General features: G+C 40.0%; 1 protein-coding gene across 1 annotated transcript in view; it reads left to right on the top strand.

Annotated features, from left to right (window-relative positions):
- The first annotated feature begins 11,332 nt into the window (after positions 1-11,332).
- Positions 11,333-22,378, top strand: part of LOC134865760 (dipeptidyl aminopeptidase-like protein 6) — an 84,358-nt gene continuing 73,312 nt past the window's right edge. Inside the window, exons 1-2 of the mRNA XM_063885460.1 lie at positions 11,333-11,527; positions 11,818-11,893. Coding sequence (XP_063741530.1) covers positions 11,837-11,893 — 57 coding nt within the window. The 5' untranslated portion in view covers positions 11,333-11,527; positions 11,818-11,836. The remainder of the gene's footprint in view (positions 11,528-11,817; positions 11,894-22,378) is intronic.

The raw sequence follows: 22,378 nt of genomic DNA, 5'->3' as shown, positions 1-22,378 counted from the left end.
GCTCTGTAATCAAACATCAAACACAACAAACATCTGTTATTGCATATTGAACAGGTTGTTCAGTTCTACACGTCTCTCTGTCAATAACTTTCATTTGCAATGAGCATTTGCATCATCAAAGAATCCAACCAGCGCCGCTACTTCACATCACCGTACTGACAGCTCTCAGCAGCAAGCCACTAATGTTTTTGCAATGTTGTGACCGAGGCCAGATGCAAAACCAGTGAGTTCAATGTGAATCACCCATCATCTACTTGCATGCAGGCATTAATAGTGTGTGTGACTGGACTTGTGAATCACTAAAACACCCAGTCACATGACATAGACAAAGTAGGACACAGGCATGAACAAACAGGTCGATACACTATGCTTTAGTTTCAATCTGTGAGTTATGTATGTCAACATAATTTATAGGAGCAACACAATAGACCTTTTCTTAGCAAGTGTTTATTTACAGGGGCAAGGGTACAAAAATAGCACAAACTAAAATAGACTCTGTTCCACTTACTAAAAGCCGATCATTGATTGATGTGGTAGGATGAAAACATCTGACCATTTTAGAAATTGTGATATTTTTATGGTCCCTTCACTATTTCTATCCGTCACATCTTCATGTTGACATCTTTTTTCTCTTTTTATTCAAACTGTCCCTTTCTCCCCTGTTATAGCCCACCGAGGAGAGCTTTGGCCCCTATCCACTATATTTTTTGGTAAAGCACCAAAGAGCTTCAAGACAGTTGGATTCTTTTCAGGGCACACCCAAGAGGCCTTATTAAAGCCCAGGTTAAATCCCTCTGTGCTCTGTTTTTACACTTCATACTACTATCCACTCTAAGGGTTTCTTTAATATCCTGCCTTCTCTGCTGCACTCGAAATCCTCAGAGACAACTAGAGCACAGTATGGATGGTACAGTAAGTCTGGTAGTGTCACAATGAGCCAAGCTGAGATGCTTCTTTTGCTCTGAATACCCGGGGGAATGGAGAACAATATGCTGTCCCAAGCTTGTCTGATTCGGTCAGAGATTACTTCACTTCATTAAATGTTGTTCGAGGTTATTTTTCCATAGAAGTTTTTGATAGAAGGAGGCTAACAATGTTGTCACAATCCCATGTGAGCTTTGAATGCTGTCACCTTTCCTGCAGTGATTTGCTCACTCATGAAACTGCAAGAGAAACCTTCCATGTGAAATGAAGTTGTTGTCTCAGTTGTCTGACTACTATAAAGCCTTATGGAATTTCTCAAGCCTGCTGCGCCTATAGAGGAGATGAATTCATGGGGCTTAAGATCCCATACAAACCCGGGAGAAAGGATATCAGTGCACAAGACACCAGAATTGATGCTCTGTCCTCAAGCCATATCTTGGGAGTGAAGTGAATGTGACAGAGAAGATTAAGATGGGCTCTGCTCTAGAGATCCCACACCTGTGTTGACATACAGGGCACTCCAAATAGGGGGGAGTAGAGGGGGTTAGCATGAGTGAGGGTTGGATTGTACAGACTACACTTTTTACAGGTAAAACATCATAAATGATGAACCTTGTTACATTTTAAATGGATTCATCCCAGATGCTTGTAAAACCAATTGGAAAAATCGCTTATAATACAGCACAGATCACGCTCCAATGTCACTGCACTAAAATGTCAAACATTCACTTTACTTCTAGAAATATATATATACATATTTCTCCACTGAAATATGAATCCCGGTAATAAGCTTGTGCTGAGGGGAGATATTTATGACAGTTTGTTGCAAGTGCGATACTGAATACGAGACAGGAAATACAGCTACTCATACTTTGTGTTATCAAGCTGTCATGTTGTTTGTTTACAATGCAATGAGCTACGATGAAGTGTGGGTGGTGTTTTGGAAGTTATTTTTCAGCATTTATATTCCTCTTCATTTCTGCTTTACACTGGACACAGCAGACCAGGGATGTGTCAAGTAGAAAACATGTATTAACAGGTAGCTAAAAAAAAGCAAGGACAGAAAAACAACAGATTCACCAATCATTGCTGTGTGGATATAATGACGGGTTAACGTGAATTTTAATTTATTATTATTAATATTGTGTATCTGTAAAGTGTCTTTGAGTACATTTTAAAAGTGCTATACAAATAAAATGTATGACTCCTTGAAACGTGCATCATAAACATTGATATTAGTCCATCCGTTGTTGTTTTTTTGTAGTAAGTAAAATGAATTTTGTGGGAAGAACAAGCAATAAAACAGGAAGATCTGTGTATCCATCCACCCATCTGCTTATGGAAGCAATCCCAGCAGATATTGAGCGAGAGATGGGGGTTCATCCTGGGCAGGTTGCCAGTCTACCACAGGGCTAACACAGACCTCAGTAGAGCCAATTCAATTCTGTGTGTAATAGTTTCACTAACACTGATAGCCACATTTTAAAGGATGGTCTCTTACATTCATATAAACCGCAATTGTCCACACATCTGTAATGGTTTAAATCTGTTATTTGATAAACTGTTTGAATCGAAGTATCAAAGAACATTTGCTTTGTAAAGAGCACTGACAATGTTTCAAGTAATAAAATGTAAAGGCAACATGTTTTTAATTTTTACTTTATTTCAGACATAGGTCCTCATCAACATTAACAAATAATAATAACGTATGTGAAATAAATCTGTTGAAGTCAGATAAATACATTTAGTAATGATATGACTCTAAAGCCAGACCTACATGTTTTTCATTATGTGACATATTGATATCAGGGATATGGAGCAGCATGTCATGGCAAGCAATCAGAGGAAATCCAGTTTTGAAATCAATCCAGTGTTTTATCCATACTAACAACTCTGGGATGCCGATGTCAGTCACCACCTTAATACGATTTTGGTTGCACACATCTTGTTGAAATGCTTATGAGTTTCACACAGTTTTGATAACGTTTTCTACTCCTGATGATTTTCTGTTTACAGAGTGCCAGATTCTGTTGGATTGAGGGTTCAAAGGGACGCTAATTAGTCCTACCATCACTGACAGGTTAACAGCTGTAGGACCATTAGAGACAAGAAAGTTTGAAAATGTTTTCACCAATATCCTCTTGTTTACTTTTTCTTTCCTTTTCAGTGATGTTTAAGCTTCCAGATAATATTCACAGGGAAGAAGGACATCTTTGAAAATGGGCCAGTACCAATCAATGCGTCTTTTCTAAATCTCTTAGCCATAAGCAAGAGAGTGAGGAGTCCATCTGTCAATAATTAAGAGTTTTCTCATAATAAATGCAGTTTGCAGGTAAAATGTAGGTTACCCAAGTGTTGAAAAATACATTCTTCTTCACATCCTTCCTGTTACCGTGAACAACTTGAAGATAGTAATACTTGGCTAAATAATTCAGTGGGTTTAATGAATTCACAGTATTGTGTTTGTTGTATGTGTTTCCCCAAACTACTTTCCAAAGTTGGTCAGGGAGAAAGTGCTCAGGTATGCTGGCCAGCTCATAAATCCAAGAAAAGGAATCGGCACACCATATCAAAGACTTATTAGGATAATATACAGCTGTCAATTTGGCTTTTCGCATTATCTTTCCAAAAATACAGGGAAAGAGGACCACAGCGCAGACCTTTTCCTATTATCATGTATATTAGATAAGGATCTCTGACGGTCTGGGTAAAGATACTGTGAACAAACATGAAGTGGGTGAAAACTATATCCCATGTTCAGGTGCTAGGTTGAATTTGAGGTTGCTGAATAAGTTATGGCATCCAAGTCCATTAGGGAATTGCCAGAATTCTCTTTGTTGGTGACCAAAGGGTCATTTCAAAGATTTATGAGGTATTCGATGAGCCTCAATCCAGACAAAGGTGTAGTAAACTTAAAAGTTATCTGAGGTCACATGGGAAAAATGTAGATTTCGTTTTCTGTTCTGTTTATATCAACTTATTAATATAATTGTATTTCACAAGGTGTTGATAACGACACTTTGATACCTTTGCGGGTGACTGTATCACACAGACAGAAAGAGATAGGGCTTCTCAGATTCTCCTGCTAAGGTTCTGGGTGATGTCTGTCAGCAGCCAGGAAAAAAACCCTGGAGTTTGGCAGATCACTTGCTCTTTTAAATGTTAAATAAAGCTCAGACATAACACAGTGGATGTCTTCTCTGATTCTCAGCCAAAAATAGTAAATGAAGCGTGACAGGAGTAAACAGGTTGTTGCCGCAAAATCCCAGACAGCTGATTCAGATAAAGCATCTTCATTCAGAAAGCTTTGATTGTATGTTTGAATTACTATACATTAGAACATTGGTGCTTAACATTTTTGCTCATGACCCCTAAAAGTCTACTTGCTACCCCTTGTCACTGGTCGCATGAGTCTACCACTTTCATTCTTTTATTAGAACATTTATCCATAAAACACTGGGAGATTTAGAGGGAGCCGTTACGGATTTTGAAATTGAGCACTCTAAACTTGAGAGGGTTAAAGGAAAAATTGGATTTACATATGTTTAGTCTACTTTATTACATTTGGTCTCAAAGATCATTCATTTTTTGCGAATAATTGGATTCACAAATTGACTTTGAAATATTTAAATACATTTAAAGGAAAAAAGGAAGATTTGAATATACTGGGATTTGAAAATTGATGTTGGCAGACACTTGTTTTCTTTGTATGGAAATATGGTACATATTGATGGGCTGATATGATGGGTGGGATATTCTGTAAAATATTATTAGCTTACATTAGAGTAAATATTTTGTAAATAGTATACATATGTATTTATATTTTAAAAGAAGATTGTGTTTTGTATACTTGTGAATTGCAGAATGGTGAGGTATAAATGATACCTATTTATAGACAAGGATTTTTTCAAGGATGTAAGGAAAGCAGACACAGCGCCGACACCACTCTGATGAAGACAAGTGGAAAATAAAACAGTGTTCTGGAGATGGGGGTTTTCATTTTGAAAGACTTGTTCTGCGCCTCGCTGTGTGTGTGTTATGAATAATAATAATAATAATAATAATAATAATAATAATAATAATAATAATAATAACTTACATTGTACCCAAGGTCGCATTACAATGTGCAAACACTTTAAGTGCCTGAAGATGTGAAAGGTAACCAACAATAACAAGAGACAAAGCTGAGATTAGAGGAATGTCTCAGAAATAATCAGAACTTTGTTCTCTAGAAATATTTATCTCTAGTTTCCCTCTCAAAATATTTCACATCCCTGGAGATTTATCTTGAAACATGGAAAACTTTAACGCTTACACAAAGTGAAAGAGTAAGAGACAGAGGAGTTTCCTGTAACTCAGGGAACAGTGTTTTTTCACAGTGAATATTTAAACATGCATGATAGGTTTGCTTCTCTTCCCAAAGTATCATAAATCATAAACCAAAACCCACCACCGCCTCAAAGCCAAAGATCCAGCAGCGCTGACTGTGGCTGAATATGCCGAAGTACAGTACAGTGTCTCCCCCCATTCATAGTGATGAATGGACCCCTTCTCTTTGTCAAAACAAAGCATGCGGAGACAAAGGGCTTTGATGATGAGTAATTGTTATTGAACAGGAGTATGTAGACCTTTGTGTGTGCAAAGTATTTATGTCCAAGTGAAAAATTTGGTTCACTTTTCTTTCTCTAATCCGGCTTCAAAAAAGCATATAATTGTTAATGTGCTGCCAGTGTGATGCATGAAGGTGGGTCTGCAGAACAATGTGATGGTGCTACCATGTTAGGGAGGTCTTTTCCTTTCTGTGTCGATCAGATTGGAGAGTAGATACAAGATTTTGACCTCTTGACATCTGTTTGTCGAGAGCATTTATTTTCCAAATATTGTTGCTCTATCAAAAAAGCAGAAATATAGCTTAAAGGAGAAAATACAAAGATCTATCAGTGCTGCATGTACCTTACATGACAGCCACTTACACAGATTGTGTGCATGTAATAGTGTTAGCTTAGCTCTTGCGTACAAAACACAATGTTCAAATCAAATCTCTTGCAGGCTTTTTTTGTGTTCTATTTGTCTCCTCTCATCCTCCTGTTGACAAATCCTATAATAAAATATGACGGTTTGCACACAGACCGTAGAGATTATTGAATTGTTGGTTCATTTTGAAGATTAATCTGAGCCAACATATTCCTTGTGGCGTTGTGAAACACCACAGCGTCTAATGGCACAATTTATCCCTCTAAAACAGCGACAACACAGACTCTGGGTTGGGAATTTCTCACACTGATGTAAGATAGTCATATTACACACCATGTGATGAATGATTGCCATGCAGAGCAGCCATGAAAGCTCTGATGAAATCACATACACATATTTGACTGTGCGTCACAACAAATGGCCCTTCTGCATGCAATTGAGCATCAATATTATCCCTCAAGCGGCCCGGAAACACTTCCACCTTACAGAACACATTCGTCTCGTGTGAATTGTTTTTGTGAGTTTTTCACACTACACTTCTTTAAATACATACAAGAAGTACGCATTTTGGCCCCGGTCGAGGCGCAACTGGCTGGGGCACCTGCACCGTACGCCCGCGACCGGGGTTCGATTCCCGACCCGTGCCCCTTTCCGGATCCCACCCCGACTCTCTCTCCCTCTTTCCTGTCACTCTCCGCTGTCCTATCCGATTAAAGGCAAAAAGCCCCCCAAAAATATCTTGAAAAAAAAAGAAGTACTCATTTTAATACAGACAGCCACTCTTTGTAACTTCCAACAATCAATCTTGCAATACCCCCATTACTACAAATAGAAAGGAGGAGTAGACGTTTCAATATTCGCCTGTCGCCAGAGAAAGATTTCAAACATACAGTGGTGGCAAAAATTAAGAGACCACTCCAATTTGTTTCTTTAATCTTTATCTCTACATGTGTGACAGCCATTCCTGAGTGTGTTGAATTCCAAAACACAGAAAGGCTGCCAGTAGTTTATAGAATAGAATAAAAAATTAAAAAAACCATTTAACTCAAAAGACGTACCTATATAAAAAATAAAACAAGAGAAACTGATAATGCCGAAGTGGTCTCTTAATTTTTTCAGGGGCTGTATATTATACAGAAATGATATACAGGCTGCATCCTGCGCAGCCTGTGTGCACTTCTTCAATGGAAATAGTGATGTTGCCCTGTTGGAGTCAGTTGTAATTACTATATGTGTGCCGGTAGAGTTGTAAACAGGAGCTGAGCCAAGATGCGTGTCTGAAAGGCAATCCGACAGGAAGTCAATGTTGACCAAAACCTGAGATATAGAGGCTGGATGTCTGAGACCTGCTCCAGAAAGCTGATGCAGTGCTGTCAGTCTTTGTAAGTATGTATGTGTATTACGTGTATGTCTATCTATGTGAGGACCAACATGAGTAGACCAAAAAAGTGAGGACATTTTTGCAAAAAGAGGACAATCTGGTTGGTACTGGCTGTTTGAGGTTTAAGACTTGGTTTCAGGGTTAAACTATAAATAAGGTTCAGGGGCTTGGGAACACAGTAAGCCAGTCATTGTTGTGATTGATTAAAGGAGTAGTGCAAAATTAGGGGCAATATGAGTATTTGCTTTCTCTCTTGAGTCCCTGCTAGTTGCCTGGTAACCTCAACATTAAGACAACACTACAGGAAAGCACTGCTCGTCCTCAAGAAATAGTCTGGCTAGTAGCCCGTGCAAGCACAATGCAACGTTTTAACACTTTGATGATCGTATTAACCATTTGAAAACAACTTGTTACTGTAATTAGTTATCTTTACAGTTGCTGGTGGAATGATTTACTTTATTCATTTATACTCTTCATTGACAGAGCCGACTAGTTGCCATCTTTTGGCTGATATAAAATCGGCTTCAATATTAATTTCTAACTGTTATTAAAACATTATTTATATTAAAAACATTTGTTTAAGGGTAACTCTTGTGATATTCCTTAATTTTCTTATTGTCAATAGTTAAAGACCAAACCATAACTAACTTGCTCATGAAATTTGTTGGAAATTAAATGGGGCGAAGCCTACGAGCTAGTTCAGGCAGTCAACTCGAACACCAATGATACAATTGCACATAACGCCTCTTGCCCTTCTTACAACCAACGCATTCTCCTACATTTGCTGCCATATCTGCCTGTCTCAGCCTCGCTGCTGCTGCTGCTGCTGCCGCTGCTGCTGCTGCTACTTCCACGTTGTCCCTGTAACAACCCAGCATCCACACAAGCATCCACCTGTAGGCTCGGGGGGATAGTAATTTAATCCTCACTCAATGTTCTATATAAATCTGTGGAGTGATGAGGACGGAGTCTAGATGCAAAACTCAAACCATATGCTGCTTCTAATAAACATATCAAATGAACACGCAAAGTTGTCTGACTGAAATGTATTTCTTTTGTGTTCTTGTTTCTTTCCAATTTTCTCTTTTCGGTGTGTGTGTGAAAATTACTCATATTTTAACAGTTTGAAATTCTAAAGTGTTATAGCTGTTTTGGATTCTCTGTTACGAGCATGTTTTTGAAAAGTGATCATCAACAAGTCAGGCACTACTAATGCATTTTGGACTTGTCATGTGACCCATGTTCCTGCAGACAACTGTGTTAAGTAAAAGTTGAGGAGTGGAAATGAAAGGGCAGGGGTATTGTTGCTGCTGTCTGATGCAGTCTTATTTCACTGTTAGCCCTTAAGCAGCCCACATATCATTAAGTAGATGTGGTTTTTAAGCTGATATTACTGATTCCCCTGGTCATACAGGTCATTATCAGTGTGGGGCTTTGCTATCCACATGCCATAGTGGTCCCTAAGATGTACACTTCTAACCCCTTAGATCCTTAGCTCCATTAAATCAGTACTGAGGAGAGCATTAGTTATTGCCCTGCAGCCCATGTGGTCAACTTTGTTCATATTCTAATGGGGAAAGCGGAAGGCCAACTGGGAGAGAAATTGGTTTTCTTGCAAGAAGTGTATAATTTATTCTGCTTCTAGATTGCTGTTTCAGAGGCGGTGATGGAATAAATAAGTCATATTTAAATTCATGAAGCTCATATTGAAACAACCTCACTTTGTCAGACATTTTGGGCCCCTGCCTTGTGAATGTGAAAAAAATTGAGTAACTGTAGATGCTTTCCCACAAGACTAAAATCCCCAATTCCTGAAATCCGAATTTGGAATTTATTTGTGTGGATAGAAAAAGCTATTTCTATTTAAAAATAAAAGTAAACAATTTTTCAGCTGCCCTTTGTACTGCCATGCTTTTTTAAATGTATTTAGCTTCAGCTAAATAAAGTGCTTTACTGAACACAAAAACTGAAATAAGATCTTGAAATGGAGAACAATATTCATAAAGCTCTCACATACCTAGGGACAGGAAATGCTTTATTGATGAAAAGATCATGGGAACATGAAACTTTGTATTGGTCAGCCGATTTCTTGCTTCAAAGCTGTAATTCAGTACAGCTATGATGATGAAACAGGAAACTGAGGGCACAGTAGTTATAAATAAGGTATTGTTATAGGAAATAGTGATCAAAGATGTCACCACAGCTCTGCCTAGAACTTATATCCGTTTTGCCAGAAAAAGTAGGCCGTATTTAAGAATTCGATATATCCACATTTTTCCCCCAACTGTGGATTACTAAAGCAAAACTTTGGTGAAAGTCCATCAAAAGCCATCATCAATGCTTCACTGACACCTAAGTGTGTCTATTTGCTGTGATAAAACTACAAAGTGTAGTCATAAACACAGACAGCAAAAGATAAAAAGAGAGGAGCATCATGAGGCATGATGTTTATGCAGTTTCCCTTTTTCATCCTCCCCCACTTTATGTCATCCGTAAGATTTCCAATTTATTTGGTTACAGTGTAACTTGCTTTCTGGTCTTAAACCACTACTTTACTTGAGCATTTCCACAACCGTATAACAACTGTAATTGGTCTCCTGTGGCTTTAGAGTCCCTTGCCTGTTCTTCCATTAACACCGCCACAGAGTTTCCTGTCTGCTGTCCATGGTGCTGATCTGTAAATGATGGCTTTGTGATGGAGGATGCCTCCATGCTGCTCAGCCCTCTGTCACAACCGCTACTTTAAACCTTCTCCTGTCTCAAGCCTGATTGCTTTTCTGGAATACACAAAGGTATGTTGAAATCCCCAAAGAAGGGTACTTTTTTGAAGTCAAATGTTGGAAGAAAAAACTGTTTTGGCCTGAAGGTGATGCAGCAACATGGCAAACAAGAATGACTGGAAGAAAACAGACATTGATATATATATTTTGAATTATTTTTAAATGCAATTTCAATTGGTGTGCTCGGTTTTCTTGTTTCTTCTTTGCCTTTAAGAGGAGCATGTATGTTTTGTGTTGCCTTCTTACTATTTCGCCAACGCAGCTGAGTTTGGAATTATCATACCTAAACTGGGTTTCTTTGGGTTTAATAGTATGTTTCTACTGTTCAATTATGTATGGCTAACACCAGTGCAATGCGGCAAACATTACAGCAAGAAACAAAGTTGGGTGTTACAGATCACAGATTATCTCACCTCTCCTAAGAGAACAGTTTCGGCCAGTATAGCTGTATTTACTGGCCGTAATCACTCATGGACCTGCAGAAGAAAAAACAGAAGACAGAAGAAGAAAAAAACAAAAAAATAGCAGTCTACACCTCAGAGGATTCACACAAATAACTTCAAATAAATATCAATCATATTTTCTTGTTAACAAATACAACTGTTCTCTGGTTCCTTTAATTAGCTGCAGCTGAAGTTAGAGAAAACTCCCAAGCTCCGGATCATTAGTATTTGCAAAGCCCCTCCGCTCCCTGTGGTTTCACTTAATTCACACTTTACTCTCTGTTATGAACTCGTTTGCGTCCCATCCTCATTAGCCCTATGGAAATGTATTAACCGCTTCGGGGCCGAGGGTGACATTGTTTCTCCTTTGATCACCACCCACCGCTAAACGCACTAATTGCCGGCTCTATGCGGAAGCGTCTGCCCTTAAACAGCGGCGATGGGAAAAGGACGCGCAGGGATCAGATCAGTCAAATCATAAACTAGTTGTGAATCCACAGTCACATGTCAAATATCTCTCTACGCAGAAGCTATATGGGCTGCTACCCCCCGCCCCCTGAAACGCGCATTTAACTTGCATGCTAACCCATCCTCAATATGTTCTGCCATACTGTATACTGGGCGTGCACAACAATAAGCATGCAGATGAAGCAGCCAATATCCTATTCAGCTAAGTGGATTGAAGCTGGTTAAAGGTGGACACTGTGAGGATTGCAGCGGCTCCTCACACAGGAACAGAGACGCACATGCATTTTGCTGATAAAGCGGCAGCTTCACTCCTCCATCTCTCTTTTTCTTTGTAATTGCATATTCTAATTCAGAGCGACAAACTGGCCGTGATCCAGCTCGTTTCAGGCATACATCTGCACGTAGGTCTTAAAACGTGAGGAAACTTTCTGCTGCATCTGTCTCTCTGGCTGTAGGTGCGCAGGCAGAAATCGCACACTGTGCAGCCCGTATACAGAGGCTGCTGCTCCTATAGCGCTTTGATTTACACTGGACACTTTTAAATAGCCTTACTACAGGTGGGTGGCGTTTAATCTTGCTCGTTGTCGGAACAGTTTGAGCTCATACGCATGCAATTATGAGTGGTGGACTATCGCCATTTTATGCTTTTTGAACTTGCAGGTTTCGAAAAAAAACGCAGATTCTCGTTGTAATTAGTACGTGTGTGTGTGTGTGTGTGTGTGTGTGTGTGTCTGTGTCTGTGTATCTGTATGTGTGAGAGAGTAACAGAGAGAGAGAGAGACAGAGAGAGAGAGAATGACAGAGGTGATTATTCAGTTGGCTTCAGGTGAATATGTTTGTATTGCAGAATATTGCTATATGGAACCATGAACTCATCAGCAGGTGCAGGAAATTACCGGAGGGGATCCACTAAAGGCGAGAAGGTAAGCCTCCTCTTTCTACTTCTTTCTCACATCCTTCCGGCATGCCCTTTCTTACCACCAGGTTTGAAATACACCCTCGTTTAAGTACTGTTGAAGGTGCTCTTGTTAGGGATGAGAAGGTTGTATGTCCTTTGCTGTGGACTAACCGTCAGCAGTAGAAGAAAATGATCAGTCATGTTGAGATGCTGATAATATTCATATTTTATCTTGATTTAAAACTTTTCCGATCACACTCAGTTTCCTCTGGTTCACTTCAGTGTCATGCAGGTCTCTTTTTGGACATTTGTTTATTCAGGAACTGGATCAGTTATATCAGGCATTTGTTCTCTGCAAACAAAAAGTCCCAATAATTTGCAAAAAAACTCAACTGCTGGTAACAAGACACTACAAAAAATGTCTGGTAGCTTTTCCTTTGCTTTTAAAGTTAAGATTAGATACATCAAATTATTTGATAAAACACTTGTTTGCAAAGTTCATGGCCTAAATCAATGGGGTGTCTGTTCACAGCTTCTCCTTGTGCAGCCAACACAATTAGTTTGTACTGATAAGAGTCTTGTTTTCCTCTTTTGCCTCACAGCTGTGACTTGATGTTTCTCTTACCAACTTTCACTTTGTGTATCTGCCAGATTATACTTAAGTAAGCTGAATGGGTTTCCCCCCCACCTTTTAACAAACAAAACAAACCAGAAATAAACCCATAGAGGAGGGAAATATCTTTTTTTAGTTTTGCCCCAGCAAAAGCACTCCCATAACGCAATTTTCCAAGCAACACTCACACGCATTGATTTTAGTTTCAATAACGGACAAAAATATGTTGATGCATGAATTAGTTTCCCTCTGAGGAGGAGCTGTGAAATATTTAAAATGTGACAAATCTGTCTGCCTCTAGGGGGCATGTCATCCCCAAACATGTTTCCAGATCCCAGATTGTAGTAGACTATTTGTAGGTGTTTCAGTAAGCAGAATAAGACATTTAGTGCCACGTGCAATAGTCAAACGTTTGAAAAAAGCTCACTGTTTTGAACAGTTAATTTATTGAAATAACTTATAGTGTTTTGTTAAGTTGTGTTAGATGTGGATGTGAGGCTGCTTTCGATGAGGATTCACTTACTTGTCACTGCTGCTGGATTGTGATGGATTAGACTGACTCTTGAGATCAATGGATGTTTTCTGTTCAACCAATGCTGGAGTTAGTTTGCCCTCTGCTGGAGGCACAACCTCATTCACTGACTGAAGATCAAGCTTCCTCACCAAGCTTTTACCAATTCGCTGGCATTCTGACATCTTTTTTTCTCATATTATTTTAGCTTTTCCAAGTTTTTCTTTCTTTCAAACACATTTCAGAATCTGTATAGCTGTACATTCCACATGTCACTGAGAACACTTACTCTGCAGTAATACTTGAATGCAATGTAACACTCAAAGTCCTGAAAAGTAGCATTTCTGTGACCAGAGTTTGAGTCTTTAAGGACTCACAGCACAGCTTATTAAATTCTTTCGTAATCTGCGGTCAATTTGCATAGTAAAAGAAATCATTAAGTCTAGCTGTGAATATCCCAGTTGCCCACTCTCAGAGGATAAAGTGAATTCGGAGAAAATGCAGACATGTCATCCAAAAAGTCATTACGCCCAATTTGGTTATTATGATCCTGCCTAGAGAATGAAAGGGCTCTGACGTACAGAGACTTACTAGCTGTATCTAAATGGATACAGTCTTATCCATGCTTTTGCACTTTTCTTCTTGCTGCTATTTTCCTCTTGTTTTTCTCTGTTAAATAAATTCCGTATTTGCAGCCATTTTGCCATTACTTAGGATATTAACTATAAACAATTTTGCCTGGAAAAAAGGCAGCTGCTCTTCACAGACTAGTGTCAAAGTCTTAGATCACCATCGTCACTCCTGTTGAAGTGTTTAAGCTATTAGTCAGAGCACATCTCTTCATAAAGCAAGTGCCTATCACACATAATAATTCTTTTCAGTAATGATTCCAAGTATTTCTTTAGGAGATGATAGCAAGTATAAGATTTTAGTGTTTTCTAAAAAGAAAGAATATGTAGTTTTTATTATGAGATGCCCTATGCAAAACCACTATTTAAGGTAAGGGCTCTTAACAGAACTTCACAGGTAATATATTGTTCACAATAATGTATACATTCTCCATGCACGATATTTCTAACACGTCATTTCGAGCTCTTTGAAATTTTGCAAAATGTCCCCATGTTGGCCACTTCAACAAAGACTGAACTTCATTAAGCTATTTCCAGTGATTGTTGTCTGTATTTTTGATAATGAAATGACACCTATTCACAAATCACAACATCTCAAAGGGCTCTGAGGAAACTAGGCGATTAAACGCAACTGTATATATTCTAGTATTTTGTATTTTGTTGCAAAGCCACAAGGTCCCATTTTAAAGGCATTAAATTAGATGGAAATGGTTCTCACCATCATTTAATCATATTCAGACATGGCCCAGATTGAATCATCAGCATCCATTTGTCCCTCCTACACCAAAAAGCAGACAATACACAACATATTTTGCCTTGCAGTGTCTTTTCTCATCCGATGTGATGGATGCCTCTGGTGTTGCCCATTGCCTAATGTTTTTCAAGGCCAGTAGCTTCTTCTGTGTCTAGACTTCCATCATTTGCATTTACTGAGAAAGACTGAGATGCTATCAGCTGACAGGACTCTCTGTTTCCAAAATACCAACGGTATTGTTTCACTCGCGGCAACAAGTCCCAGTTATTTTCTCCAATGTTCAAGCACACAGGGAAAATGTTTCTTTGCTTTTTTATCTGTGAGGTGATGTTGCATGTTGTTATTATTCAAGTATATTTTCAGGGAATGTGTCCATTACTTCAATCTGTTTGATCAGGTTAGTTTTGAGTTCAACTGTATCAGAGTTGTCTGCAAGTGTGTGTCAAGGATTTACTGGCACTCTGACACATTGAGCTGAATGTTAAGATACCCAGGAGCAGAATCATACAGACATAACTTTCACAGAAACAATTTGTATGCATCAGGAATATGCATGGATGAAATGCCTTTCAGAAGCTTTCAGTATTCATCTAATGAGCCCCCTTTGTATTTCTGCATTGAATCATTGCATTTTGAATCACTTGCTTCACATGTTTGCATTGCTGCCCACAGTCACCATTAGCTGGTACAAAATGACTTTCATTTTCATCATGTGCACACAAACATGCTATGGGTACATCTCACTACCATCTGTTTATTGTATCCAATGACCGCATTGAGAGTGATAATGCACCGGCAAACAATAGCACATTGTTCAATGAAATGAAATTCGAAGACGGGGAAATTACCAGGGAAGGCCAGCAGCAAGGGACAACACCATTCAACAGAAGTCATTTGTCACCACTAACTGCGGCGCCACAGGTTTGGCTCTCTAGGGTAGGTTCGCTGTAGATGAGAACCGTGTTTATGAAAGCTTTCCAGGTTTTGTGGCTTCTGGACACCCACCAGTACTGTAGGCTCTGGATCCTGGACACAATCATGCTCTTGTATTGCTCCCCGGGGTGCAGGGTTCGTCAGTAGCAGTCACCTGTAACAGATGACCTGATAGGGCTCTGTCTGAAGGGGACGCTGGTTGCATTTTGCTGAAAAAGGCACATCCCAATATGCACGTATTGCTGGATTCATTACCACTCTGACAAAACGCATTGTGTTCCCTGTTCATATCTTTGCACTTCTGCCCTTCTCTGTGCTCAAAAAGGAAGTGGTAGGAGAAGCATACTAAGTACAGCAATGTGAATCTTTGGGGTCCACAGGGATCTCCACAGGGAGGAGCGCTTGTGGATGATGCTTGGGGCCTTTGTGTCTATTAGCCAGGTATAGGTGCTGCGGTGTGACTGAAGGTCAAGATCAGAGCTGTGCTAAGACCATAAAGGCTGGGCGGTATAAAGTTGTGAAGTGAGTTTAGATCACACATTGAACTTTCATGAAGCACATAGAAGAACAAATAAGACAAAGGAGTGTTTCTTTGAGTGTGCCAATGCACATTTCCACACATATTTGCGCCTTTGAATGGCCGTTAGTGCTTATGTCCTTATTCCTCTAAGGTTGTCATAGGGTTATGTGTGGCAGTGTTGGAAACATTGCTGCTTAAAGAAGAAGAAAAAAAGCAGAAGAAATATAGTATTCAGAATTATTATCTTTTTGAAAACCACACAGAGCTGTTTGTTATTTACCAGCCTTATTTATTGATCAGTTTATGATTTATCCATTTAATTCAGCAGCTGCAGACAACAGTTAGGTGGACAATGTTAGATAAGCTGAAAAATAAACTAATGGTTTCATTATTCCTCTGGTATCTGATAATAAATCCAGCTTTTTCTTTCGATCTAGAGACCTACAGTATATGTGCTTCCCCTCAATATATTGGTATGTCTGATTTAATAAAACCAAAATGCACACTGTCATTGGGATGTTTAAGCTCTGTTCTGAACTAGTATGCCTAAAATTTGTCAGTGCCATTGATAGATTGCAGACTTTATTAAGGATTTTGTTTTGACATCAGCTCTTAAAATGCTTTAATAGTGGCTCACATTCTGCAGTCAGCAGGAGGTGACAAACGAAAGAAATTAGTTGTTAATGAGTCCAAGTAAGCAAGTAAAAAAAAGATATCAAGCCATGCATTATTAACCGTCTGTCTGTATAATAAAGCACCACATCACCTTTGTGCTTTACAGCAATATTGGTGCTGACCTTTTACACTAATTGCAATTACAGTGACTTACTGCGAAAATGTTCAGAATAATAAGAGTGTTTGTCATGGCTGTAAATGTGACAAAAATGAATATGTAGGATGACCAATCGAGGGCCTGTTTAAAGGACCCTTGGGAAATGTCATATCATGCACAAAATCAGCCTGTTAGCAGCAACGGCTATAACGACATCCAGCATGTCTTGTAGTAGCTCACAGTACGTAATTATTCCATGGCACAGTCACCAAAGCAATTACTCTCTCAGGAGAAACCTTATCTCTTGTAGAGTGCATAAAAATATGAACTTTAGCTCATCATCATCCCCTGTGTAGAGTATTGCTTTACATGCTGGTCTGATTAGCAGGAAAAGGTATACGTTTAGCATGCAGCTGTTCTCTTTTGTTCTCTTGTGTTTAATTTGAACTTTTATTGTCTCATGTTCTGTGATTATGCTGCCTACCTTTAACTAACTGCTGCCCTTTATCAGCTGCTGCTGTCATCTTGGGTTTGGTGTCTGTGTGCAAATTGAACATGTAAAATATGAGCTGAAGCCCGGCAGTCATTAGTGATAAACTGCTGCAGCTGCAGGGGGAATAGTCTTGCTTTAAACGTGTCCATGAGTCACAGTCAAAAATAAATTCTGCTTGAATATAAGTATTTATGAAGCGTTGTGAATCCTCAACCCAGTTCCCACCACAGGGTATAAAACATACCGCTGGCTGTGAAATAAGAACATAGGCATCTCAACTTTATTTTATTCACTTCTCCAATGAATAATTGGCAAGGTCATAACAGAATAGTGCACATTTAACTCGTAAATGTTAAATTAGATACCAGCATCCGTAGCTGTGAATAGTAAAACTTTAGGCCCTCTTCTGCATTGAGATGCCGCCTTAATGACCCTGCACCACATACGTCTTCAATGTTTACACCACCTTAGCATCTTGAATTCAAACTCAAGCAAAATGCAAGACAGCAGCATCAATACAAGCTGTGATTCAGCCCCTGAGTCCATCTTGACGGAGATTGACCGTGTGTAGACTTGTGGTTTATTGTTGTTGAATGAGTTATGAATGCTCGCTGTGTGTCTTCTCAAGGTACGGTGCTTTTTGCCTCTGGCTTTTGTCATATTCACTTGAGCAGATTTTATTACAAAAAGGTAAGGACGGCTAGGATTTCCATGGAGAAATATAACTACTTTATGTTTTAAAAAAGCCATTTAATTCCCATTTACTGTGGCTTCATACTGTGGTTACGCAGTCTCAGCCCTGGGATTCAATACACAACGCTACATAAATAAAGCAGCAGTGTGGATCGTGCCAGATTTCTGTCCTGTTAGCATAGCTTGATAGGTGTGTGTGTGTGAGAGGGTTGTATTTTATGATGTTGAAGACAGGCAGCATAAATATTACTCTGGCTTAATCACAACCCAGCTGCAAAGGGGACGGAATTGATCCATTTCTTGGTAATATGTGCACACACTCAGATTAGAAAAACACACACACTCCAAGGGAAAAATGCCTTGTAAGCAGTATTGGTGCTGAAACAATGAGTTACCTGTTTATATATACAGTAAATATGTGTGTGTTTCGTACTTACACTATTGAACTCTCCACCTTAGCCGGGAAAAGTCTTATTAGGAGAGCTTGAGTGTGTGTGAGAGAAAGAGCGAGAAAGCAAGGGAGAGAGCCGGTGAGGGAGGGAGTAAGGACGGGAGAGATAAGTAGCCTTTGGAGCAGCCTGAGCTGAGGAGATGCACCCCCCCTCCTCTTCGTCCTCCCCCCTCTGTGTAGGCAATTCCTATGTCTGCGTGATTGATTCAGCCTGAGAGGAGAGAGGGAGGTGTTTTTTTGGTCGGGCTCCTGGACCCACGGGTCATCCTCTCCCTTAGCTGGAGGGGAGAGAGGGAGGGAAAGGAGAGGGGAGAACTTCTCGGGCACCTCCAGCCGACTCAACTTCACAGCACAAAGGTGTGAGCACTGCGAGTGGCACTTTTCACCATGTCTGTCCTGATCGCCACCCAGATGAAGATAGACACCAGCAGTACCTCCAGAAGGGTAAGGGGCCCTTTTAGCATGCATGGCACACTGTGGGGGAATGTCTGTGTTTAAGGGTGATTTCCTGCTCCTGACAGAAAAGGCTGCTGGATGTTTTTGATAACAACTGGAAGAGCAGAAGGGGGCGGGCGGATCTCGACGTCCCTTCCCACAAACTTAATGGACAAACGCTTCTCGTTTAATTTTCTTCCTCCTAGTGCTGACTTCTAATGAATGGTTGGTTATATATTCTGTGGAGAACGCTTAGTGCCTCATTGCTATTCTTTGTGAGGTGCTACAATCTAATGACTTCAGAGGGATCGGGGAACATCGGGATAGATGTGTGTATGCATTGTTGTGTGAGATACTCAAGAGTTTCAATTCCTGGTTTGTATTACTTGTTAGCTTGGTGTGAATTTAAACATTTTGTTTACTCTTTGAAAATCATTCGGATGACTTTGAGGAGGTCAGCTAATTGCTCTGCTTTGATGAGATGCTGGCTTATGCTGCTCTCTGTCTTGCATTAAAATTGGCTGCAAGAGAGATCGATGAGTATTAGAAGTTTAGGATAACTTGTGTTGTTCTCAAGCAATTAAAGCTATGTTAAATGTGATAACAAAAGCAAGCTAATAGTGATCATTAGATGTTTTGTTGTTGCTGTTAGATAGAAAATGATTGTTTTCTTTGGCTCCAAATACATGTCTAGGAAAGAAACAGTATTAAGTATACTCTTCACATAAATGCATTGATGTAAGGAGAGACGTATAAAATGTTGTGCTGTTACAGTATAATTTGTAGCACTAGGAAATTCACGCAAACATTATCTTATTTTAAAAAAGCAGGGTGTTTTAAATCATGTGTAACACTTCTCATGTGATAAACTCCCTCATTTTGTTCATCCCAACTCATTTTTCATCCGTGCTTTTGCTACACACACAATCTATTCTCACAAAACCACATATGTGAAGATAAATTCTCAGTGTCACACTTTTTCGTTCAGTTTCTACGCTCCCAATATCCCCCTGCTCCTCATCTTCTGCTGCTGTCACAATCCTTGACTGTAGTCTGCTGCTCAAACGTAGCCAAAGTCTATTCCACTACATCAACCAGCATTAAACTCAATTTCCTCAGAGACTTATCTGGTGCAATTTCAATTTGGGCTCAGTACATAGCTTTCCTTCATCCGCAATATACTGGAAGATTTAGCACTTACTCTCTGTAGAAGATAATAATATGGCAGTTCTACCATGCCACAAGCACCATTGGTTTCAGTCATGGAAAGCAGTTAACAAAGTTCAATTTTACAAACAGCTCAGGCAAAAATAAGTTGAGAAAGTGCATACACAAACATTACGTGGAATTGACATGTGACTCAGTATGATTTTATGCATGTCGTTATAGGATATTATCAAGTAAATATGAACTGATTTCAGAGACTGCTTTAGTGATATGTGGAGATGCAACAATTGTAATAAAGTGCTATGATTCGGACAGTAATTAAACACACTGTCATTACATGGCACATAATAAGGTAAGAGCTGTAAAGTTTAAGATTTTTTTAGCCTAGTGTTTGGTGTAATTCAGTGATAATGTATTTCTCTGCTCAGTCTTATAGAGTTGTTGTCTTCAGTGAGGCATACATTTTGATAAACACTGAAAGGGAGAGTGGTTTTCCACTCTGGGAGAAATGGTTATTATTTCTAGAAATGTTTAATATAACATGGTTATCAAGATGGTAAAGGAATCATAATCAACCAACACACGCACACACGTCAAAAGCAATGGATATGGTCATTCACATTACAGTTTAGTCAAATACTAGCCCCCGCGTGACTATAGAGCACAATGCTTTGCACCCGGGTATATCTTTGTGTTTCATGTATCCTACCTTATGCATTTGTATCACACCAAAGACGCACTGCCTCTTGTTTTCAACACAAGTTTGGATATCACTTTTGGATAGTGTTTTAGCGCATAGTGGCCTAACTCCACACTTTACGGCTTTATGCGACGGGCGCAAAACCTGTAGTGTAGCTATTTTTCAGCTATCAGCTACCTGGGACGTAACCGTTTGTTCTTTGAACTACATTTCCCACAATCAGGAAGTTGCCTCTTAGTAACATTACATCTAGAGCTGCGTTTTTCTTTTAGCGTACTATTTGTTTACATAGGGGCAAACGTGCACCACTAAAACTATGCCCAATGAGCTATTAGTAGTTCCTTTTTTGCAGTGTTAACTTGATTGTTCAAAACTATCACTATATTAATTTAATAGTGGATGAAACTTACAAACGTGGTGATATTCAGGGAAGTTCTGGAGTTTTTAGCAGCGTATTTTGCTACGATTTCTAGCAGTATTTGTATACGTTTATTCAGCGATGGACATCGGAGACAATGGTACCGTCGGAAAGAGTAAGTTACATTGAATTTAAAACAATAGGTATCGTATCTGGGTGTTTAGTTGTCGATGAGTTATTACTCCGAGATTTGTGTAAGAGTTGTAATGCAACGTAGGTGTGGAGGACACGGTGCGTGCAAAGTTTTGGTTGTGCTGCAGCTTGATTTCCTATCCTCTGTAAGAAGGGGTCGAACGACTTGTGAGGAAGAACGGCTGTACACAGGCAGTTCCAACTTTAACAGACTTTATCGCAGGGTGATGAACTGAACATTGATGTAGGTTTAGCATGGGTTAGCGTGTTATACAGGGTGTGTTCCTTCGTGTGGGTTTGAATGTAAATGTGTGTAAATGTGTGTGTGTGTGTGTGTGTGTGTGTGTGTGTGTGTGTGTGTGTGTGTGTGTGGTCTATTTTTGCATGCACGCACACGCATGTCCACAACACACAGACTCCGCCAACAATATAACACAGTTATGCGGTTATAACACAATAGTGACAGTCCGATCGCCATCAGTGTCCTTGCTTCCACTGAACAGCAAGTGCACGTTGCGAAATTGCGCCACATGGTTGAGACCACTTGTAATTCTGGCTAGGGGTCACATGGAATAGTCCAACTAACGGGGGAGGTTTAAGCCGCCCCCTAATGTGCACATTAGGATCCCGTAAAAGTCCCTGTTACTATGACTGCATCCTCAGCAGGCATCTCAGGCAGGATGACGAGTTTGGCGACGGAGTGGTGACAGGTGTGCTTCCCTATAGCCACGTCTGCCACCCTGATCCTTCCATCAGGGCTTGGAGTCACCTGTTTGACTCTGCCCACAGGCCAAAGAACACGTGGCAGTTGTGAGTCTACAACCATTACCACTTGCCCCACTGTCAGATCTGGAGTGGACTGCTGCCACTTCTGACGTTGCTGCAGGCTTGGGAGGTAACGCTGGGTGAACTGAGTCCAGAATTGGTCGGCGATGACTTGGCTGTCTCCATCTACGTCTGCCGAGAAGCTCTCCTGGTCCATATGCTGCCTGAGGGAGAGAGGCATCTCGCCGCCCCATGAGCAGCAGATTTGGAGTAAGGGGATCCTCATCTGCGATGTCGGATGACACATAGCCAAGCGGCTTTGAATTAAGGATTCCCTCCACTTCGATGAGCACTGTGAGGAGCACTTCCTCTGCCACGATCTGACCCTGTAGGACGACCTGGAGTGCAGCTTTGACAGATCGAATCTCTCGTTCCCAGGCACCACCAAAGTGTGGAGACAGTGGGGGATTGAAGCGGTTTTCAGTTTCAGGTGTGATGTAGCACCTGGGAATACTGATGCTAGG

Source organism: Eleginops maclovinus, chromosome 6 (assembly GCF_036324505.1).
Source record: "Eleginops maclovinus isolate JMC-PN-2008 ecotype Puerto Natales chromosome 6, JC_Emac_rtc_rv5, whole genome shotgun sequence".
Lineage (NCBI taxonomy): Eukaryota > Metazoa > Chordata > Actinopteri > Perciformes > Eleginopidae > Eleginops > Eleginops maclovinus.
The sequence above is the reverse complement of the archived record's forward strand: the minus strand, read 5'-3'. Positions and strand labels throughout refer to the sequence as shown.